The sequence below is a fragment of the Eublepharis macularius genome, chromosome 9 (genome assembly GCF_028583425.1).
Source record: "Eublepharis macularius isolate TG4126 chromosome 9, MPM_Emac_v1.0, whole genome shotgun sequence".
Lineage (NCBI taxonomy): Eukaryota > Metazoa > Chordata > Lepidosauria > Squamata > Eublepharidae > Eublepharis > Eublepharis macularius.
The window spans coordinates 41,023,513-41,045,204 of record NC_072798.1 but is presented as its reverse complement, the minus strand read 5'-3'; the positions used below and the strand labels follow the sequence as shown (position 1 = coordinate 41,045,204).

Sequence of the window (21,692 nt, the reverse complement as noted above, 5' to 3'; positions counted from 1 at the left end):
CCACTTTGTCTCTTCCACACTACTTCTTGCTCCTGTGTATTTCAAATGGTTCAGGTTTTTCTGCTCTTACATAGTCTCCTTCCTTCACAGGTTCAGAATTCTGTAGGAGTGTGTTCTGCTACAAATAGGATTACATTTGCAGAATACTTTTGTTAATATCATAAAGGAGTTGTATATCTATATATATAAAGACAAGTGTCCTGACTGACTCATCAACGCCCAGCCCAAACCCCTGGACTAGAAGCGTGAAACTTGGACAGGACGTTCCTTTTGTGATATAGGGGCTCACTAAGAAGGGATTTTAAGAAATTTGCCCCCTAAGGGGGTAAAAAGGGCTCAAATGTGTTTTCCCATAGGGATACAGCTTTCCAGTGTGGCTGGGAGGGTGCTCATCCCCTTCTCTCCACCAACTACCAACTCAGCCACTCTGCCCTGAGGTCATTTGCATATGCAGCCTTGATTAGTCATCATTCCAACATTCTAAACAGTATGCAGGACACGTGGTACTCAGGACACATTCAATGACTCCCAGTCATTGAACGTGTCCTGAGGTAAAAATACACCTCCCCACTCAGGGTTGCCAATCTCCCTGTGGGGCCTGGGTTTCCAGTGTGGCTGGCAGGCTGATGGGTCAGCTGTGGAACTGTGTTCTGAGGTAAAAATTAGGTCAAGAAAACTGCAGACAGTTGAAGAAAGACAGTACAAGACTCCTGAAAAGAGATTTTATATAAAACTCAGTATGGCAGCTGAGTTTTTAAATGTTCATGGGGAGATGATGCATGACCTTTCTAGGGGTCATTTCAATGCGAACCTCTCACATGAACCGACCAAAGGGCCCACCATACCACCCCTCCTCAGTCCAACTCCACCTCACACCTCTTGCAGCCATCACCTCTTACTGCCCCCAAGAAGCCTCCTGACAGACGTTGTGCAAAATATACTGATGCTAAAAGGAGGAAGCAACTTAGAGATGCGGCAAAGAAATATGTACTCCTGCAGTGCACTGAGCAGCAGTGGGCAAGTACCAGCAAGTCCTCCTGAGTCCAAGGGAAAGGTGACCATCCCTGCAGGCCAGGGCACAGTAGTGATGACCCTAGCAGACCTAACAGCCACGATATACCCTGATATCGTCACTATCATGAAGAAGTCCATGGATGGGATGTGCAAGTATGCCACTCTGACCCCCAAGAAAGACAAGGCTGTCAACTCCCTCAAAGGGGCAGAAATGGAGTACAGATCTGTGGACTCAGTGGTGCAAATGGATGATGCGGTCCACTACCCTGTGGAGTTCCTCAACATGCTCAGCCCTCCTGGCTTCCCAGCCCACAAGCTTCTTCTCAAAGTGGGGGCTCCAAAGTGGGGGAAAACCACCAATGAGATCTACAAAGAGGTCCTTCAGTAGAAAAATAAGGTTGTACATATTTTTCATTTTATTTCTTGCACTATAATCTTTTCCTTTTAAAAATCTCTTCAATAAATGTTACATTTAGAAATTCACTTCATCAGTTTTAGGCATCAACATGCTTTGCTTTATTCAAACATTTTTGTGAAGCTCGGGTACTATGCTATTATACTACAAAACCAACTCAACCCACCCAACCCCCAAACCAAAAACGTTACTTACCCATAAATATTATAACTGGATTTTAAGTAGTTAAATACCATAGCGAAGCACGGGCATCAAGCTAGTTTTTTTTATAAAAATGTGAAACCCTGAATCAAATTACAAGAGACAAAGCAACCCGAGATTTTATTTATTTAGAATTTTTCTATGCCACCTCTTCAGAGTCTTGCTTGAGGGGATTTGAAATTAAGTTCTCAAGGAAAAGCCTTAGCTGGCAAACCAGCTGAAGCTAGTCAAAAGTTCTGTGTATCTGTTGGTAAGCCTGGGTCTAACAAAGTTGCAAGCCTTCTCTTTAAGGCCGAGTGTACCGACATCCCAAACTTTGCAGATCTTGATTAGCCTTCTTATCAACCCAATGGCACTTTAGTCTTACCAGACTGAGTTTCAGTTTATTGGCTTTCACTGTGGCCATTACTGCCTCCAGGTATCACTTCAGTACGCCTACTGTCTCACCTGATTTGGATGAGTTGCAGGACCAGAAAAAAATTGCAGCATAGGGTAGGGAGTTCCATGGACCTTCAATGGAAAAACTGGGAAATTTTGGCAAATGTTTTGGGAAAAAACTCATATGAAATATTTTCTGTTTGGGGATGAGTGAAATGCTTATTAAGACAAGATTTTTCTCATACAAAATATACAGCAGAAAAAAGTCAGGATTTTTTCAAATGTAAAATTTGGGAAATTTTGGGAGAACACTGAAAATATTGTATGAAATGCTTTCCTCTTCAGAATGAGTGAAATGTTTTTTGAGACAAGGTCTTATTCAAAATGAATAAAAAATACAAACATTTAATGTAAGAGTCTACAATATTAGATAGTAATAATAGCTATGTATACAGTATATAAAATATTCAACATATTTTCAATATGTTTTTGTTTAAATGTAAGTAATTTTGGCAACAGCTAATAGGCTATAATGTGTTTAATGATAATATATTATTAAATAGTCCCAGGATTTTAGTGTTATAAAGTTTAACTTGATATACAAATATACTGGTGGTCCTACCTATAGACTGTATGAGCGTGTTTCTGTCCAAATAATAAATAATACTTTCTTTTGTTATTGCAGAATTTGCTCTCTATCTTCAACTTAATTTTTTGCTACCTTTCAGATGGCAAAAATTAAGATGCGTGTGCTATGGTAGCATAGGGGACAGGAGACTGCAGCTCTCTGAAGAATTGGGTATATTTACTTTTTTATATTTGCGAATTTTCTTTATAATTTTGAATTACATAAATATTCCAAACAGTATAATTTTATTTACTAATTAACTTATAAATGATACATTTTCAGTTGCTTAAATTAGTAAAACGACTTTAGGATTCATTTATTTATTTATTATTTATTTTATTCGATTTATACCCCACCCTCCCCACAAATGGGCTCAGGGCGGCCCATCTGTGGGCCGCCCTGAGCCCACAGGAATGTAAATATTTCATATATTTCAGTTTTCTCCTAAATTCTTCTCTGCTTTGTTTTGAAGGGGGGGAAACCCTGTTTCCCCCCCATGGCTTCAAAATTTCTGGAAATTTTACACCTCTAGTCCAGAAAAAAACCTCTCCCCACACCACTAATCCCTAATCATTTTTGCAATCTTAATCACTCTCTGAGGTGGTTGTTTGTCTTGGGGAGGAAAACTGCCACCATAATACTCTATATTTCTCCCTAACAGATTTGAGTGTATGTGTGTTTGGAGTGAAGGATTCAGATCACAAACTGGGGGTGGTGGTGGTGGAATAAAATAAAAATAAAAACCCCTATCCCTGTGTCACAGCCTCAAACTGGCTCAGGGCTTGATACTGCTGGCGTTTAAGATTAAAAGATAGTGGGAATCCATTCTCCATTCTATTGTTGTCACGTCTAGTTTACCCTCAGGAAGTAACCAAAATGAGGAGACTTAGTGAACTGACGGTTATTCAGTTCGGTAGATATAAAAATGTCAGCCCTAGCTTATCATTCCTTTAGTGATGAAATCTTATCTCTCACCCTCATGAAAGACACACATGAAACTGCCTTATACGAAATAACACTATGCGTCTATCAGCTCAGTACTATCCACTCAGATTAGAAGCAGCTAATCTCCAGGTCAAGATAATACCTGAGCCTTTTAATTGGAGATTGAACCTGGGGTCTTCTGCATGCCAAACAGATGCTCTGAGCCTCAGACCCTTCCCTGATATAATTGCATCCTCTCTGTGACCCAAATGAACTCATCTAGCTGGCTATTATTTCCTGCAAGAGAGAGACAGTATCACTTAATTGATGTGGATAGAAACAGACTTTTCTTTAAGCAGAGGGTATTTTATATACTAATAACCAAGTGACCCTGATCTGAGGATGCATAAACCTGGAGTTTGGAGCCATGAACAGACAAGATAGATCTTCCTACACACCTGAAAAATGCCCCAAGTTTGCAGAAAAATCTGAAATCTTAAAAAAAATAATTAAAAATTTTAAACCAAAATGATAAAGGAGTACCTGTAGCTTAAACCAGATGCCCTCCATGACAGTTGCTAGGCAACAACAACAGTTTAGGCAGTATTCCAGGCTTAGTTTCTGTCAGTAAAATGCAGGGGGAGTGGGCAGGGCTTTTTCCAGGGAACTTTTGGCTTTGAGGGAGGACTCAACAGGGCCAGGGCCAGAAGCAACCACTGGCTAACTTGATACCATATTTTCAAGAAATTTCTTAACTTAGAATTGTCTTGCAAGTCAAGTTCCTAATATAGTCCCATAGTGTCATGTTCAGAATATGCTATGCTATGTTCAGGTATACTATTGCCAAAGAGACTCCATTTTAATCCTTTCAGTATTATGAGTGCTTTCCTCCCAGGTGCCAGGACGTTCCCACGCAGCTATCTCCAGAAGAGGAATGTTTTGGCTACCGCTGTTCCAGCCTCGAAGGACTTTCACTTTCCAAGCTTCAAAGGGATTGTTTTGAGAACTATGGGGGGAAGTTGGGCCTGCTGAGATCTGTTACTTTGTACCTTATGCTTTGCCTGTCATTGGTAACAATTCACATGTACCATCCTGAATATTGTATTCAGGCTCGTGGACTATAATGCTTTCTTTCTTCAGTAAACTTTTGGAAACAACGGGCTTTTGTCTGATTGCAGAAGGTAGTCTGGAGTAAGGACATTATCTAGCCACAGTTCTGACATTTTGTTACCAATGACAGGCAAAGCATAAGGTAGAAAGTTTAGCCCATGCTGTCCACCTACATCTGTACTCGTGGTGGGGGACAGCGGATGAGAACCGCCAGCTGGTCTACCAGACATCAGTCAAAGTTTGTCTACTTTACAAAGCCTTGTGCCCCGCCCCGAGGGCCCTATCCAGCCATGGCCGCAACAGCCACCCGAAACTGGAGATTCTGAGTCGGAAACCGGGGAACGACCCTGTCCAGAAGACCCGTGTCCTGAGGGCCCAATCCAGCCGTGGCCGCGACAACCTGGAGATCCTGAGCCTGATAACGGAGAAGGACCCCGTCCAGAAAATCCTTGCCCCGAAGATCCGATCGTACCAACTGACAACGGAAGCGGCGGAGGAGGTGGGGAACTGGAACGTCCCGTGAGGCCCGCTTCCCCTGTAGCACCTCCACCCACGACCCAAGAGAGTGAGCCACCAGTTCTACCGAGAGGGGCTACGCCGAGAATCATACCGGGGACAAGCGTGATTGGTAGAGGTACAGCTCCCCGACCACACCAAACGCCGGGACCGAGAGGGACCCTAACACCAAATCAGCCAATTCCCGGAGGAACACCACTACCTCTGCAGCCTATTCCTCCTCACCCAACCCCGTTACAACCGGCACCCCAAGGACCGGTTCCCGCTCCTCTGTTACCAGCACCCAGATTGCCGGCGCCTAGAGGCACACTGCCAGTCCAGCCAGCACCTTTATGGCCAGCGCCGCTACAACCTGTACCTAGAGGGCCTCCCCAGCCAATCCCGGGAGGGCCTCCTCCACAACAACCTCAACCTTATCCTCAGCAACCTCCGCTGCCACTATCACCACCGAGACAGCCTCCTTTATCACTCGCCCCGCTCGATGTTTACCCGATGCCAGCACCAGCTCCCAGGCAAGAACTCCCCATGGGCTGGGTGAAATTGGAAGCTACTTTTGATGGAGACCCATCCAAGTTGGGATTTTTCCTTGTACAAGCGGTGCAATTCTTTAATCTATGGGGACACCTTTTCGGAAGTGAGGCCAGTCAAATCGAACACCTAGGCTCGAGACTCCAAGGCAAAGCTGCAGACTAGTATGTAGGACTTTATGATATTGGTGCCCCCGAATTAAATACTCTTCAAGGGCTAGTAGATGCACTCTGAGCCCAATATGAAGACCCTCTAGAAGAAACTAGAGCCCGGACTGAATTGCAGTCCATTAGGCAAGGCAGTATGTCGGCTAGAGACTATGTTACGAAATTCCGACAACTAGCCGCTAAACGCCCAAGGTGTGAAGAATCGACCAAAATAATTCTGTTCAAACAGGGCTTAAATCCCAAGCTGTTGGATAGAGCCCTTATGCAAGATAACCCTCCCACTCTACTGGGATGGATTCAATTAACCTGTGAAGTTGAAAATCGCATGCTAGAAGTCAGGTTAGTGGAACAACAGCAACACACGGGACAAAGGCGCTCCTCAGTTCTTGTCAGAGGAGGCAGAGGTGCTGGATATGCTACTCGCGGAGCGAGAGATGCTAGATGGCAACAAGGGTTGTGCCTGCAGTGTGGCCAAAGTGGTCATTTTGCGGCGCAATGCCCGTACCGGCCTGTGCAAAGACCTCCGCTCCAGCTACGATGTCCAGCCCCCACAGCCTACCAAGCGCCACCACGCCCAAAAGAGGGTTAGAGCTGGAAGAAGTTATGGAATATGATCCAACCGCTCTAACCGGGGAGGAGAATCCAGAGAGTCCCACCTCGGGAAACGAGATGGATCTGTCATAAAAGGACCCAAACGGCAGATCAAACCTCAGTCAGTTCCTATTTCGAACAGACCCCAAGGGTCCATACTCTTCATACCGGCAACTTTAGTAAACCCAGACAGGAAAATGCACATCCGTGTGCAAGTGCTGATAGACTCGGGCTGCTCTAGAGACATTATTGCACCAGCCCTAGTAAATGGATTAGTACTTCCCATTAAAGAATTGGAAACGCCTGTCATCTTTGAGCAAATGCATGGCACTAACATGAATCCAGTCACTACTGAAACCACTCCGGTCATAACCGGCATGGGACAACATTGGGAAGTAAGATCATTCGTTATCAGTGCCACTGCCAAATACCCCTTGATCCTGGGAAGCCGATGGTTATGTGATCACAACCCATACATCAACTGGGCAGAGGGAAGCATCACATTCACCCATGAGGCTTGCAAAAGTCATCATTGGAATCAAAATTGGGGTAACAACCCTACCATCACTGAGCCTGCTCTCCTCACCCAGGAAGAAATCAACCAGATACCCAAGCAATACAGAGCTTACACCCAAGCTTTTACAGAGGAAGAAGCCAATACTTTACCTCCTCATAGGAGGACGGACTGTGCCGTGGAAATTTTACCGGGTGCCTCCCTGCCCAAAGGTCGACTATATCCCATGAGCCCTAACGAAAGGGAAGAACTCCGCAAGTTCATCGACACCAATCTTCGAAGAGGATTTATTCGACCTGCCAACAGTCCGCATGCTGCACCAGTGCTCTTCGTCAAAAAGAAGGACGGGGGCTTAAGACTGTGCACGGACTTTCGTGGACTTAACGCCGTATCTTCCAGCAACGCCTATCCCATCCCGCTCATCAGAGATCTACTCAACGTCGTGGCTCAAGGTAAGATCTTTACGAAATTGGATTTGAAAGATGCTTACTTCTATGTTCCTATCAGAGAGGGGGACGAATGGAAAACCGCTTTTAACATGCCCTTAGGCCAGTATGAATATTTAGTTATGCCATTTGGTCTGGCGGGGGCTCCATCGGTTTTCATGTCCATGATCAATGAAGTACTGCATGAATTCTTATACAAAGGCGTGGTGGTGTACCTAGATGATGTTTTAATCTATTCGGAAACCGAAGAGGAACACGTGGAACTTGTAAAAAGGGTCTTAACCACCCTAATGTGTAACAAATTGCCCATCAAGCTGTCTAAATGTGAGTTCCACAAAACAGAACTCACTTACTTAGGCTACTGCATCTCCCAAGATGGCTTGAAAATGGACCCAGGCAAAATACAAGCAGTACAAAATTGGCAAACTCCCGCTACCCGCAAAGAACTACAATCCTTCTTGGGCTTTGCCAACTTTTATAGAGAATTCATTGCTAACTTTGCTCAAATCACACTCCCTCTAACCGAACTTTTAAAAACCAAAGACAAGGGGGACCAAGCCAAAAAACCGAGTGCAAAGTTGCCTTGGACGCCGGAATGCCAGGCAGCATTCAACCACCTTAAAACACAGTTTGTTTCAGAACCCGTTCTACAACACCCCGATGAAAATCGCCCCTTTGTAGTGCAGGTCGACGCCAGCGACACCGCGATTGGAGGCGTATTGTTGCAACGGGGGGAGGACGGGAAGCTCAAGCCTTGTGCCTTCCTTTCCAGAAAATTTTCTGAAGCAGAAAGGAATTGGAATGTTTGGGAAAAGGAGGCTTTTGCTGTAAAAGCAGCTCTCACTACCTGGAGACATTGGTTAGAAGGAGCCTGTCATCCTTTCGAAGTTTGGACGGACCATAAGAATTTAGAGGCCCTACGCAGCCCCCGCCGACTAAATGCCAAGCAGCTGTGGTGGGCGGAATACTTTTCCAAATTCAATTTCACGTTAAACTTTTTACCGGGCAAAACTAACTTTCTGGCCGATGCTCTATCACGCATGCCCCAGCACAAAAGCAAACGGGAGGAGACAATTGACACCGTCTTTTCGCCTACGCAACTAGGGGGTGTGGTAACCACACACAGCCGCACAACCCAATCCCCTCAACCCGATCAGGGGTGGAGACAAAAACTGAAAGCTGAAGTGGAAAAAGAGGGGGGGACGTGCCCAAAGACAAATTTCAACAATCCAATCAAGGGGAATGGCTGTGGGGAGACTGCTTCTATGTACCCAAAAGTTTAAGAAAAGAAGTTTTACAACGCTGTCATGATGCCCCAACGGCAGGCCACTACGGGTACTTAAAAACGCTACATTTAGTGCAACGTCAATTTTGGTGGCCAGGCATGCGCAAAGACATTTCCCAATATGTAGCGTCCTGCCCCATTTGTCTCAGTGCCAAATCCCGCAAAGGCAAACCACCAGGATTATTGCAGCCTTTAGAAACGCCAAGCAGACCGTGGGAAGTAATTTCTATGGATTTTATTACTGATTTGCCCCCCTCCAAGGGGCACAACTGTATTTTGGTTGTAGTGGATTTATTCTCCAAGCAAGCTCATTTTATACCTTGCACCACTATACCTTCCGCTAGAAAACTAGGTGATATCTTTTTAAAGCACATTGTAAAAATACATTCTTTTCCATCAAAGGTGATCTCGGATCGCGGCGGACAATTCGTTGCCAACTTCTGGTGGGAGCTTTTGCAAATGCTGGGAATTGAACAAGGTCTGAGTTCAAGTCATCATCCGCAAACCGACGGACAGTCAGAAAAAACTAATCAAATACTAGAACAATTCCTCCATTGTTATATCAATTTCCAGCAAGACAACTGGGTCGATTTACTCCCACTAGCAGAATTCTCCTACAATAACAGTGTACACACCTCCACAGGGGAGACTCCTTTCAAAGTCATCTATGGCTTCCACTTCAAACCCTTCCCGTTTGATGCGCTCCCTCCTCCGACTACAACATCCCAAGACGTCACAGAATGGTGGGGGGAAGCAGCTCAACAATGGACTCAAATTAAAAAACACCTCGACAAAGCCAAACAGGATTACAAAAAATATGCCGACCGCCACCGTGCGGCTGAATGGGAATTACAACCTGGTGATCTTGTCTATCTTTCCACAAAGAATCTAAAAGTAACCCAAACGAGCCGCAAATTAGCTCTGAAATATTTGGGACCTTTTCCTGTTCGTAAAGTAATAAACAAAGTGACTGTTGCCCTAGATTTACCAAAAAATCTACGCTACATTCATGATACTTTCCATATCAGCTTGCTGAAACGAGCTCCTCCAGCAAACCAATGGCATACCCGTGCCCCTCCTATTCCAACTCTAATTGATGATCAAACCCATTACGAAGTGCAGCAAATTTTGGACTCTAAAATAAAACGAAACCAGCTCTTTTACCTCATTCAATGGAAAGACCTTTGACTCTGGGTTTGATGAGTGGGTGAGCTCTGTACATGTACATGCTCCTAGACTGGTGAGGGCATTCCATAAACGTTATCCCTATAGACCTGGGGGGGGCATCTTAGAGGGGGCAGAATGTCATGTTCAGAATATGCTATGCTATGTTCAGGTATACTATTGCCAAAGAGACTCCATTTTAATCCTTTCAGTATTATGAGTGCTTTCCTCCCAGGTGCCAGGACGTTCCCATGCAGCTATCTCCAGAAGAGGAATGTTTTGGCTACCGCTGTTCCAGCCTCGAAGGACTTTCGCTTTCCAAGCTTCAAAGGGATTGTTTTGAGAACTATGGGGGGAGGTTGGGCCTGCTGAGATCTGTTACTTTGTACCTTATGTTTTGCCTGTCATTGGTAACAATTCACATGTACCATCCTGAATATTGTATTCAGGCTCGTGGACTATAATGCTTTCTTTCTTCAGTAAACTTTTGGAAACAACGGGCTTTTGTCTGATTGCAGAAGGTAGTCTGGAGTAAGGACATTATCTAGCCACAGTTCTGACACATAGAACGCATACAGAAAGAAGTTACAAAATGGTGCTTAACTAGTATGGGGCTTGGAAGTGAACTGGCAGAGATTGCTGTAATGGATGTGTGCAAAAAGCTGGAGTTTGAGGTGTAGAGAAGTACTTGGTTACATGATATAGTTTCTAGTGATATACATGTGGAGATAAAAATGCTGTAATAGAACTGATTAGTGCAATGGCTAACATGCAAAAGCTAAAAGGGCAAGACAAAAAATGTTGCTGTGTGAATTCCAGACTTCCAATGCTGTTTGGAGAATGGGGAAGGAGTGCTGTAAACATTTCATAGAAATGCAGAAATTGTAGCATTGTTTAGAAAAGAAGCAAATGATATGGCACAGGCAGGGGTGGTGCCAGGGTTTCCGGTGCCTGTGGCGGCATGCGCGCACATGTGCGCACCACACTGCATGATGATGTCACGTGTGACATTATCACACAGTGTGTGCTGCAAGCTGGCCCCATTGCTGCGGCAGGCGGCTGGGACGACACACAGGTGGCCTCTCAGCTCTCCCACTCGGTTGCCCTGAGCCGCCCCAGACGCCTGCCACGTCTGGCCCGCGGCTGCTGCGCCCGGTTGGGGGCATGTGCTGGCGGTGGCGGCAGCACAGGGCAGGAGGGCTGGGAGGCTGCAGCAGCTGTAGCTTCCCATTGAAAGCTCTAGTAAGTAGCCTTGCTAAACACTCCTGAGGATGTATGGAGTGCAACAAATCCTCAAATAACTCCACATCCCCCCCATGCCTGCCTCCCGCTCAGCCCCCAGCGCCTCCTCCGGAGCCCCCTCCAGCTCCCTAGCGCCCACTGCAACCGCCTACCTGGCATCAATGGGCGCGCCGGCCCTGAGCACAGGAATGCTAAGTGGAAATTATAGGGAGGAAAGAATTCCAACTGCAACCTACACCCCTGCTGTAAATCTTTTCCCTGAATTGCAACAACAATTGGTAGTCTGGCTGTTGCACATTGAAAGTAAAACCAAGATTGCTCCATCAGACCTAAGAGTGCAGCTGAAGTCTTTTTTCAGGTGTTACACCTAAACCTGTTGGAGGAATAGATTATTCTGTATGGAGGCATGCAAGAGAGTAAGTGGAGGGGTGGGTGGGAATTATAGACAGATTGCTTCCACCTGCATTGCATGTAGCTTTAGGAGCAGGAAAGAAAGCTACTGCCGAAGAATGTTTTGCATTATTAGAAACTGCAGGTTATCTCACTCATTACATATGTCTTCGTTTCCCATGCGCAAACAGGTCGTCATGATTCCGAGTTTTGAGCATTTTTTGTGAAACTTTTTTGTTCCATTTTCATTTTTGATGTCGCTTTTTTCGCGTGGTTATCTAACGTATCAATGCATCTGGAAGCTTTTTGCACTTCTGAAGTGCCCTCCCACAAATCTCCAACCCCTCCTCTTGCCATTACTCCTCCAACACAAGTGTCTGGCTCCCATGCACAAGTATATCTCCTCCCCCCCCTTTTTTAAAAAACTTTTTAAAACGGTCCTTGCACTATTACAATGCAGTGCTTGTCACATTGGATCACTCAGCAATCAGACTGTCAGTTTAGGAACAACATTGGGAACATAATGCCATTTCTGATTTTATTTCAAACTAGCATTAAAGCCTGTTGTTTTGGAAAATATAACAGCTCCTAGCAGCGCTTTCCTCCACCCCCATGCCTCTCCCTGCGGCATCAGTCAAGAGGGGAACGGGGAAGAGAACAGGGGCTCCCTCCACCTCTGATCCCTCAGCCACTGCTTGGCCTGTGCCTGGCCCTCCCAAGACCCCACGGAGGTGGCAGGGAGCACCACCCCCGCTGCTGTGGGACATTGGGAGGGCCTCGCCGCCACACTGAGTCTTCCCGCAGCCTGTGCTGAGCTCCTGTTTTGCCCCCACTTGCTTCTTATCCCTGCGTACTGCACCTCCACGGGGATAAGGCGTGAGTGCTAGAGAACATGGTTTGCCTTTTATATAGTAGGATATGAAATCGTGTGATTGCGCTACTCTACTGTTTGCATACTTATTAAACACTTTTGCATTTAAAACTCTGGAAAATCAACGGTAGAGAATGGAGTACTACGCATGCCCAGTTTCTACAGAAACCGAAAGACAGGACAATGATATAGCGCAATCCTGCATGCGCTCAAAAAAAAAAAAAAAGGAAAGTTGGGCGGGACTGCACCAACGTCATTTGTGACGAGGGGTGCAGAAAGAACGCGCTTTCTGTTTTGGAACCTTTTTTCCTTCCACTACGAACACACACAAGAAACGCACGAGGACACTGCATATGGAAGGTGAGTTATGAAGCGGGTTGGGAAGACTAGGCTTCAGGACAGAGAAAGGTCAAAAAAAAAAAGGAACACGTGGAAGCGATCCCTATTTGTGGAAAGGAATGAGGGGGATAAAAACTGGAGATGTCAACTCTTTATTGTGGGCTAGCAGTGAAGACCTGGGCCCTCAGAGAAAATCCCTCATTTCTCCAGCGAATTCAAGTCTTAGAGAAGCATACAGAAACCATCTTCCATCTTCTCCCACACTTGCTTGATGAATAATGGAATATTAAATTTATATTTTTTAAGTCATGGCACTGATCTAATTTGATTTCTCATTTTAAAGTATCCCACTGCATCATCTCTCCTTTCTTGCCATACTGTGTAAATTGGTCAGAGTGATTAGAAATATCTGTGCATTTCTCCCTCCATGCTTTTAGCCCCAAACTACAGAGGCTTCTGTTCTTGGTCTTTTGATAATATTGGAGATGATGCAATCAGTAGGCCACCACCTAAATCTGCATCATGTGCAAGCGTCTTGTTCAGTCCATGTTTGTGTAAGAGGATGATGGTGAAACATTTGCATTCGTGTAGTTAATGCCTTTAATCCATGCAGTCTCATAATCAACGCAATGAGTAGCAAGTTCTGCATCCTGACTTTGATGTCTGTTTTGAGAATGAAAATTCTGGAAGCAAACGCATGACTGTGCTTGGGTGCTTCCTGAAGACAGCAACCAAAATCCTGTCGCAAATGAAGGTGAACTTTCCTTCTTTGCAATATTTATTTTTTGCAGTCAAGCACCCCATTGTTTACTTGTTTGTAGCATTAAAAATAGTATTCTGGGTGTTTTATGCCTGTTCACTGGCCAGTGTTCAGCATGATGGCTGAGCATTTGCCCTCACTGATGATGCTTGATCACAATATATCGACATGCTTGGACTGCATGTGTCACATAGTCATAGAAACAGAGCTGTTGCAAGGCTGTCAGGAGGACTCCTGCTACAATGGGTGACCTCCTAGTGGTAGCCCCTGCCCCCAATCAGGAGGACATCAGAGGAAAATATGACAAAAGTTGTTGTTGCTCTGATGGCATGATCCCAGATGTGACATCATTACATTGGTGCAACACTCCAGAGTTTCTGCTGAATGTTAGTTTCTGGTGCATCCTAGAACGTTGCGCCAAAGCGATGATGCCCTTCTCACATCCTCGCTTCCACTGGGTGCTAGCCACTGGCTGACAACCCTACAGTATTGTAAAGAATACATGAATTCCTTATTACAAGCATTTTTAAAAATCAAAATAGTATGCTCCTTGCCCGTCTATCCTGATGGCCTTTTTACACTGGGGTCAATATCTGCCTAGGTAGGTTATCTCACAGTCCTTTGCTATATGGCAGCTTTGAATGAGGTAGCTAAACTCCATTTCACAAGAATATATTACAGTATTGCATAAGATCCATTTAAATCCATTTGTGCTACTTGTGTGTCAGATCCTTTATAAGATCCACCAAGCAGTGATTTGGCAACTTTGATTTCATTAATGAAATCTTCATGAAATCATTTCATTCATGAAATCTTATTAAGGGGGTGTACTTTAAGTAAGACAAATTTGTCAAGTTCAACATCTTGCTGTGTTGTATACAGAAATACAACAGGTACAATGTCAGCACAGCACTGGATTTCATGGTTGACAGCATTAGTATAAGGCAGGTTTGGCTGGTCCTCCATCATAGGCGCTTTGTCCCTGCCGAGCACTTCCCCAATTTCTTCATGAACTTGTTCTGGAAATATTAATGGATTATGAAAATATTGGTGATTTATCTTTCCTTTCCTCCAAACATCTCAGAATGGTGGATTGTGTGGCTACAACTTCAATCACATGACTCACTAATGATCAGATTTCCCAACATTTTCTTTAACGTGAAAAAACGAACAGTTGGATTGGGATTCTGCAATTCAAAAGGCTGTTTCTTTCCCATATTTGATACTAATGAAAATTGCCCTCCAAAAATGGCCATTAACTGAGGCCAGGAAAAATACACTTTACTCAGCCAATGTCCTAAAAGCAGCATTAGGAAACTGCTCTTATATCAAATATTTTCTGCAGTTCTCCATTATTTGCTCTGTTGCACGCAGATCCTTACCTTCACCTCTACATGTGTGCTCTTACATCATTCATAGACACATTGTTTTAACATTCTGACTCTTTCAATAAAGGAAGATGCAGATTAACAAACAGAGCTGATGCACCCTTTGTTTGAGGGTAGGGTTGCCAGCCTCCAGGTAATGGCTGGAAATCTCCCAGAATTACAACTGGTCTCCAGGCCACAGAGATCAGTTCACCTGGAGAAAATGGCTACTTTTAGGGGTGGACTCTATTGAATTATGCTATGCCAAGGTCCTTTCCCTCCCCAAACCCCACTTTCTCCAGGTTTCTCCAGGTTTCACCCTTCAGATCTCCAGGAATTTCCCATCTTGGAGCTGGCAGCCCTATTTGAGGGTGATCTGAGCCACAAGCAAAAAATGCACTCCCATACCAGCATGATTATGCCTAATTTGCTCTTATTCTGGGCTTTGGGAAGGCCAACTCCAGGCCTTCCAGGGATAAAATCCCTTCCCTTGGTTTATCATTAACCATGCCTCAGTCTGAATAAACACTGTTTTTGAGTTAGCCGTGGGCCCGGTTATGAACCTGGAACCTGGAACTTGTGCAAGTGATTGTTTGTATTCTGGCTTTGTGTGATGCCTCATCTGTCCTCATAATCTTCAAATGAATATCTTTCTAATAGCCTAAGTGCCTTACTATCTATAAAGATAGAAAGGGGACAGATTTAGGGTTGCCAACCTTCAGCTGGGGCCTGGAGATCCCCTGGAATTAACTGCTCTCCAGATGACAGAAATCAATTCCCCTGGACAAAATGGCTGTTTTGGAGGCTGAACTCTATGGCATTGCACCCCACTGATGTCCCTCCCCTCCCCAAATGCTGCCCTCTCTAGGTTCCACTCCCCAAATCTCCAGGAATTTTCCAACATGGTGTTGGCAACCCAGTCTTTCCAGGCATACCATTAGGTAGGCTGCTGGAGACCTCCTCTCAGAGGAGTAAATACAGAGAGATAGACCCTTTTCATGTGATATTGCAATCGGTGCACTTGTACAACATTATGGGTCATCATGGGATTTCCCATGACTATTTGCCTTCTGTGTTGTGCTTATCTGGCTCACAACTACATCTAGCTCCTTCCTCTTATTCTTTACACAATAAAAATACTTGCAGTCTTCGAATAAATTATAAGAAGCCCTCAAGCAGTTGCCTGAGCGTTGAGTGCCACTGGTGGGGGGGGGGTGGACGGATGGCGTTTAATGGAAAGAGGATGAAATGTTACATGTTGGAACATAGAGCTGAAGGTCTAACTATTTTATGATGATGAAACCTGCCCTGGGGATTCCTTTGTAATGGGAGGTAGAATAGAAATAGCCTCAAACTTAAAATGTCAACATATATTTTCAGAAAATGGAATGCCCTTTATAATACACAAGCTGTAATTAATTATCTAACTCCCTCCCCTCCGTTACTTACTCTGAATGTCAGCAACCCCCAGAGAATGGTAGAAGTAGTTTCAGTGCAAGCCATAAATAGGTCAAAAATAATTTTGGTGAGGTTTTGCTCATTAAAACTGCTCTCTGGATTCCCATTCACCTGAAGGAAATTGGCAATTTATGTGGAAAAACACACTGTGACATCACATTTGATGTATGTATGAATTAGCTCTGCTTGAGCTTGCTAGTAGTATTTTTTAAAACATGCATAAGAGAAAAAGATGAAAAATAAAGCAATTGGTGCTCAGTACCCCTAGATACAGGGCTCATTTTGAGGGGGAACGCGCAGAAACGCAGTTCCCCAAAGAGGTCACATGTCAGGTGGCCCCGCCCACCTGACTCTCAGCCATTTTGGGCTCGTTACAGCCTGGATTGGGGCCGAAACGGCCCGGATCGTGCCTCTGACGGGTGGTGGATCACTCTCCCTTTCAGCAGCAGCCCGATCCTGACCATTTTGGGCCCCTTTTCGGCCATTTTCAGCCCCTTTTTGCCATTTTGGGCCCCATTTCGGCCCTGAATGGCCAGGATTGGGTCCAAAACAGCCAGGATAGGTGATGTCAGGGGTGTGTGGCATATGCAAATCAGTTATGCTAATGAACCACTTCCAGCAATGTCAAGAGGTGTGGCATATGCTAATGAGTTATGCTGATAAATTATGCTAATGAGTTCCTCCAGCTCTTTTTCTACGAAATGACCCCTGCCTAGATATAACATAGAATTAGATGGTACACAGGGCACACAGCTGCCACTCAAAGGAAAGTTACATGTGCTCTACCTCCTAACAGAATTTGCAGTGAGTTCTGAAAACATTATCAATTTATCTAATTCTCAACTGTGGCCCTATCTGCAGATACTTAAATCTGCATATTGGGGCCATAGACAGACTACAGACATTTTCCTGCAAACTTGGGGGACATCCTAGGTTTGCAGAAAAATCAGAAACTTGAGGGGAAATGTGTGTGTGTGAGAGAAAGCACCTAAAACAGAGGAGCATTTGTCTGCATGTGTACACACAACACGCCTCTGTTGAAGCCCCCTCCACCACCATGAGTTTTCCTGTGAGTTTCTCATGGGTCCCAACTTGTATTTAATATTTCTGTACTGCAACACAACAGCATTGGCTTCCATTAACTAGTGGCAGGGAAATACTTAGCATGTTGAGGATCTCAAGACAAAACAACTGAGAGATCTTTGTATGTACCAAGATAAATTATCCCTTGCAGGCCACATATATTTTTGCACATGCATGATTCAACAAATGCTATTACTAGTTAAAGAATAGCAAGACTGCCTGTCAGCTTACAACACTTGCAAAGGTTTATGGGTGAGCCTAGATTGGCTCTACTGTGCGCTTGACACTGCATGCCTGACTATTCGACCCATAAACAGTCTTATCTTTACAGCAGAACATGTTCCTGTCTTGTTTCTGGAGAAAGTCTACAGGATGTATCCTAGTTGGCACTTGGCATGTCCACAGTAGGGAATGTTCAAATAACAGTCACAGATGGACAAGATTAGCAGTTTGCTGCCTCATACCTACAAAGTCAGGAGTTTGTTTCACTCTATAAGAGAGTTGTGCCATGCATTTTTATGCTATCTTGCTTGCATCGTACGATCATTCTATTACAGTTGCTTGCTTCTCCAATTAGCAGCCTTGAGTGATTACTGTACTCTCCCAGTTACGTAGATCTTGGAAAGGAGGGGCTTGAATTGGCCTTGGGGCAAACTCATCCAACATTACTATTGGTGACTTTATCAAGGGAGATAATTGGGAAGGGCTGTGACTCAGTGGTGGAAGATCTGTTTGGCATGTCAAAGGTCCCAGGTTCAATTCCTGGCACCTCTACTTCTGTAGGTAATATAAAAGACCTCTGTCTGAGAACTGTTAAGCCAGTGCCAGTTTGAGTAGACAGGACCAACGGTCTGATTCAGTATAAAATAGCTTCATGTGATTGTGAGATATAAGAATGATTTCTCCTCTGCTCAATAGGTATGATTGTTGGGGGTTTTTAACTGATAAGTGTTTTACTAATAAAACATGGACATGCTTGTATTTGCCATTGCCTCCTAAGGATTCTTATATATCCTGTTGAAAATCTGGCCTAAATAGTGAACCCCAACTTCATCCTGAATTCTGTTTTGGAAGGGAGTTCATGGGAACCCAACAACGGGCAATTATATCCTTGTAAGGAGCCCTGCAAAGTCTTGGCTGATCATAGAAAATCATAGAACCCAAGTCTGTAGAGTAAGGCAGGGGATCTAGCTATATTTTTTTTTTACTTTTTCTATTTTGTAAATACTTTGTAAACCGCTCTGAGTGGGTGTTAAGTCATCTTGAAGGGTGGTATATAAATTGAATGTTATTATTATTATTTCCTCCAAAAATGTATCAGTCAAATCTCTTGTAAATGTGGGATCCCTGTTTTTTTTATGTTCATCAACAATTTCTTTTATTATGGCCCTAATATCATCATAGAGTTTCCTAATTTTATGTTGAGCTCCAGGAACATAGAATAACCAGGATACTTGAACAAAAAGCTGTTATAGAAGCAATCAAAGAAATTAAATACTTATCAGCTCATTCAGTGAAAATGAAACTGCTTATTTCCAGCAAGAAAAAAAAAGGTGCTTTTGGTCACTGCACCAACCTGCTTTTCAGATAGTAAGGCTTCCTTCATGAGCACTCCCAAGCTCTTAACCTGCTCCAGAAAATGTGCTACTGATTTAAATAGATTCAGATTTGCATGTTCGACCCACCACATGGATGGTGTATTACATTATTAGGTACAGTCAGTGGTGTTCTGTGTATATATGTGGAAAGCACAGAAATTCTAAACATCTTCCAGATGTGATAACATGATAAATTCTGGCTGTTCTAGCTGTCCATGGAAAGTGATGAGAAAATTTAAGCTCCCATGTTTTTTAAAAATTGAGTGATTTTAACAAATAAATCATCTCCTCTCCACCCAATGTGGAAAATGGTATTATTCGATGGCAGTTAACCTATTTTACACTGGGAGCCTTAAGCTCCCAAGAATATGAACCGAAATGTAGATTTTGATTTTTAAAATAATGAGACACAGTCCATCATCTAAAAGATTTTAAGGTCAATGTTTTTTATGTTTTTAAACATTCATTTAAAAATTAAAAAACATTTAACTCTGTATGTGTGCGCACGTGCGCGTGCACAAATGAATAAATAAATAATTGGAAGTCTCAATAAATGTAAAAGATGATGCTTAGAAGATGAGATGTGTTTTTTTGGAACAGAGTATTTTGCATGTTTTAAAACAAATATTTGGGCCAAATCCACATTTCCTTTTTGTTTCCGCACCTTTTTTGCAACTGCGGCGCTGTTCAAGCAGATACTCACACGCTTTCCCATTCCACGTGTTCCCCGCCATCACTGCGCCACAATTGTGCCTCCTTTCTGTACCATGTGATAATGGTGGAAATCTGTTTTTGCCTGCCCCCCCCTTTTTTTTTAAAAAAAGGGCTTTCATAGCGCATTTGCACAATAAACAAAGGTCGGTATACCGCAAAACCTACTTTAGTGAGTAACGGTTTGCACGGGAAAAGAAACAGATGATGGTCCTTTATCTTACCATCAGTTACTTTCCGCTCTCGGCTTTGAATGGAACGTGGTTCCCCCCTATAAATACTCTGGCTTTTCCCTGGCTCTGCCTACATAAGAGTCGGAATATCGGTATAGCACAAAATTAACTTTTTTTGTGGGGGGGGGGAAAGGAAGTGACGTGCGCCATCAACGCTGATGACGGAGGAGGGAACTGCCCACTATAACGCTTTACTCAGTGGCGTGTGGAGAACTGATTGCATCATGAAGACGCACTGGGAGGGTGAATGTGATGATGCACAGCATGGTAGCGGAATGAACCCAACTGCCATGACTGCGCAAGATAAGCAGATGGTGAGTGCATGTGGATTTGGCCATGCTCTCTTCTCAGCAGTGGAATACTGCTAGTAATAAATCATTTTGCTTTAGCTAGCTCAATAAAAATGACTTTGAATAAAGGTGAAATGGGTGCTACTGACAATAAGGGGAAGGTCTAATGTGCCTTTCACAGGTTCGAAGTTTGGCCTTCTAATGGCAGTCTCCCTTATTCTGTATTGACTTGTGAAGCTACCTTGGGTATGTTTCTGGTAAGCTTCTTCATAATATCCTCAGTCAAATGCATCAAATGCATTAGTTCTAGGAAGGTTGCGTCACTGTAGTCAAAGCAGTCACCAAATGTTAGGGTGCAGATAATATTGCCAACTGCAATGTGGGTTAAAGGGAGAGACTGCATGATGCAACAAAAAAAGTTTAGAAATAATTCATAATATATGTTTTGTGTGATGGGATTCTCTGTGTGTAAACATGCAAATATATGTGTGGGGCTTCATAGTAAATTTATTTGCCACTTTTCTCCCTGAAGGGATCCAAAGAAGCTTACAACAAAATACAATACAAACACAATAGATAAATATTATACAACTTAAATAAAACAAATAGAAAATAACCAATTATATAATGAGCCTGGTCTTGGATTCAAAGAACCAGCTCATTCAAAGTCCCAGGGCCTAACCGATAGAATAACAGCCAAGGCCCCAGAGTCCTTTGGCTTTTGCTGTTTGGCCGGCATCTCTGGCCACACTCAAGTTTACACCTGGAGATAAGAAGAGCAGGAAAAAATACATCTTAGGTTTTTCAAATGGCAGCAATGATGTTGCTCCCTCTTTGCTCCTCTCCTGCTGATTGCATGGATCTATGGCATGCTTCACATATATCTTCAAGCTGCACTTATTGCATTGCAAGAATCAGCTCCCGTCCAACTGAACCTATGTCTGGCAGTCTGTGCTCCATTAGCCTTTAGTATACTGTCCCCAAACCCTAGTAAAATTACTACAGCTCAGCAGTTTGGAGCTTGAAAACAAGATACAAGATAACAACAACAACATTCAATTTATATACTGCCCTTCAGGGCAACTTAACACCCACTCAGCGTGGTTTACAAAGCATGTTATTATTATCCCCACAACAAACACCCTGTGAATTGGGTGGGTCTGAGAGAGCTCTGGGAAGCTGACCCAAGGTCACCCAGCTGGCTTCAAGTGGAGGAGAGGGGAATCAAACCCAGTTCTCCAGATGAGAGTACTCCTGGCACATTTAACTACTAAACCAAACTGGCTCTCAGGTGCATAGAACTGTGATTTCTCAAGTTTATTACCTTCTGAGAATACTTTCCACATTAACTTGTCTATAACAGAATACCTGCACATAACTGAGAATTCTGGGAAATATTTATTTATTTCCTGCCATCCTCTGTATAGATCCAAGGTAGCACTAGAAATGTTCTAGGATGCACACTCAGT

At 43.8% G+C, this 21,692-nt stretch overlaps 1 protein-coding gene across 1 annotated transcript in view; it reads right to left on the bottom strand.

Moving 5' to 3' along the window:
- Nucleotides 1–19: 19 nt before the first annotated feature.
- The window catches only part of LOC129335276 (cytochrome P450 2D14-like), a 95,787-nt gene continuing 74,114 nt past the window's right edge, over nt 20–21,692 (bottom strand). The window contains exon 10 of the mRNA XM_054987707.1: nt 20–118. Coding sequence (XP_054843682.1) covers nt 20–118 — 99 coding nt within the window. The remainder of the gene's footprint in view (nt 119–21,692) is intronic.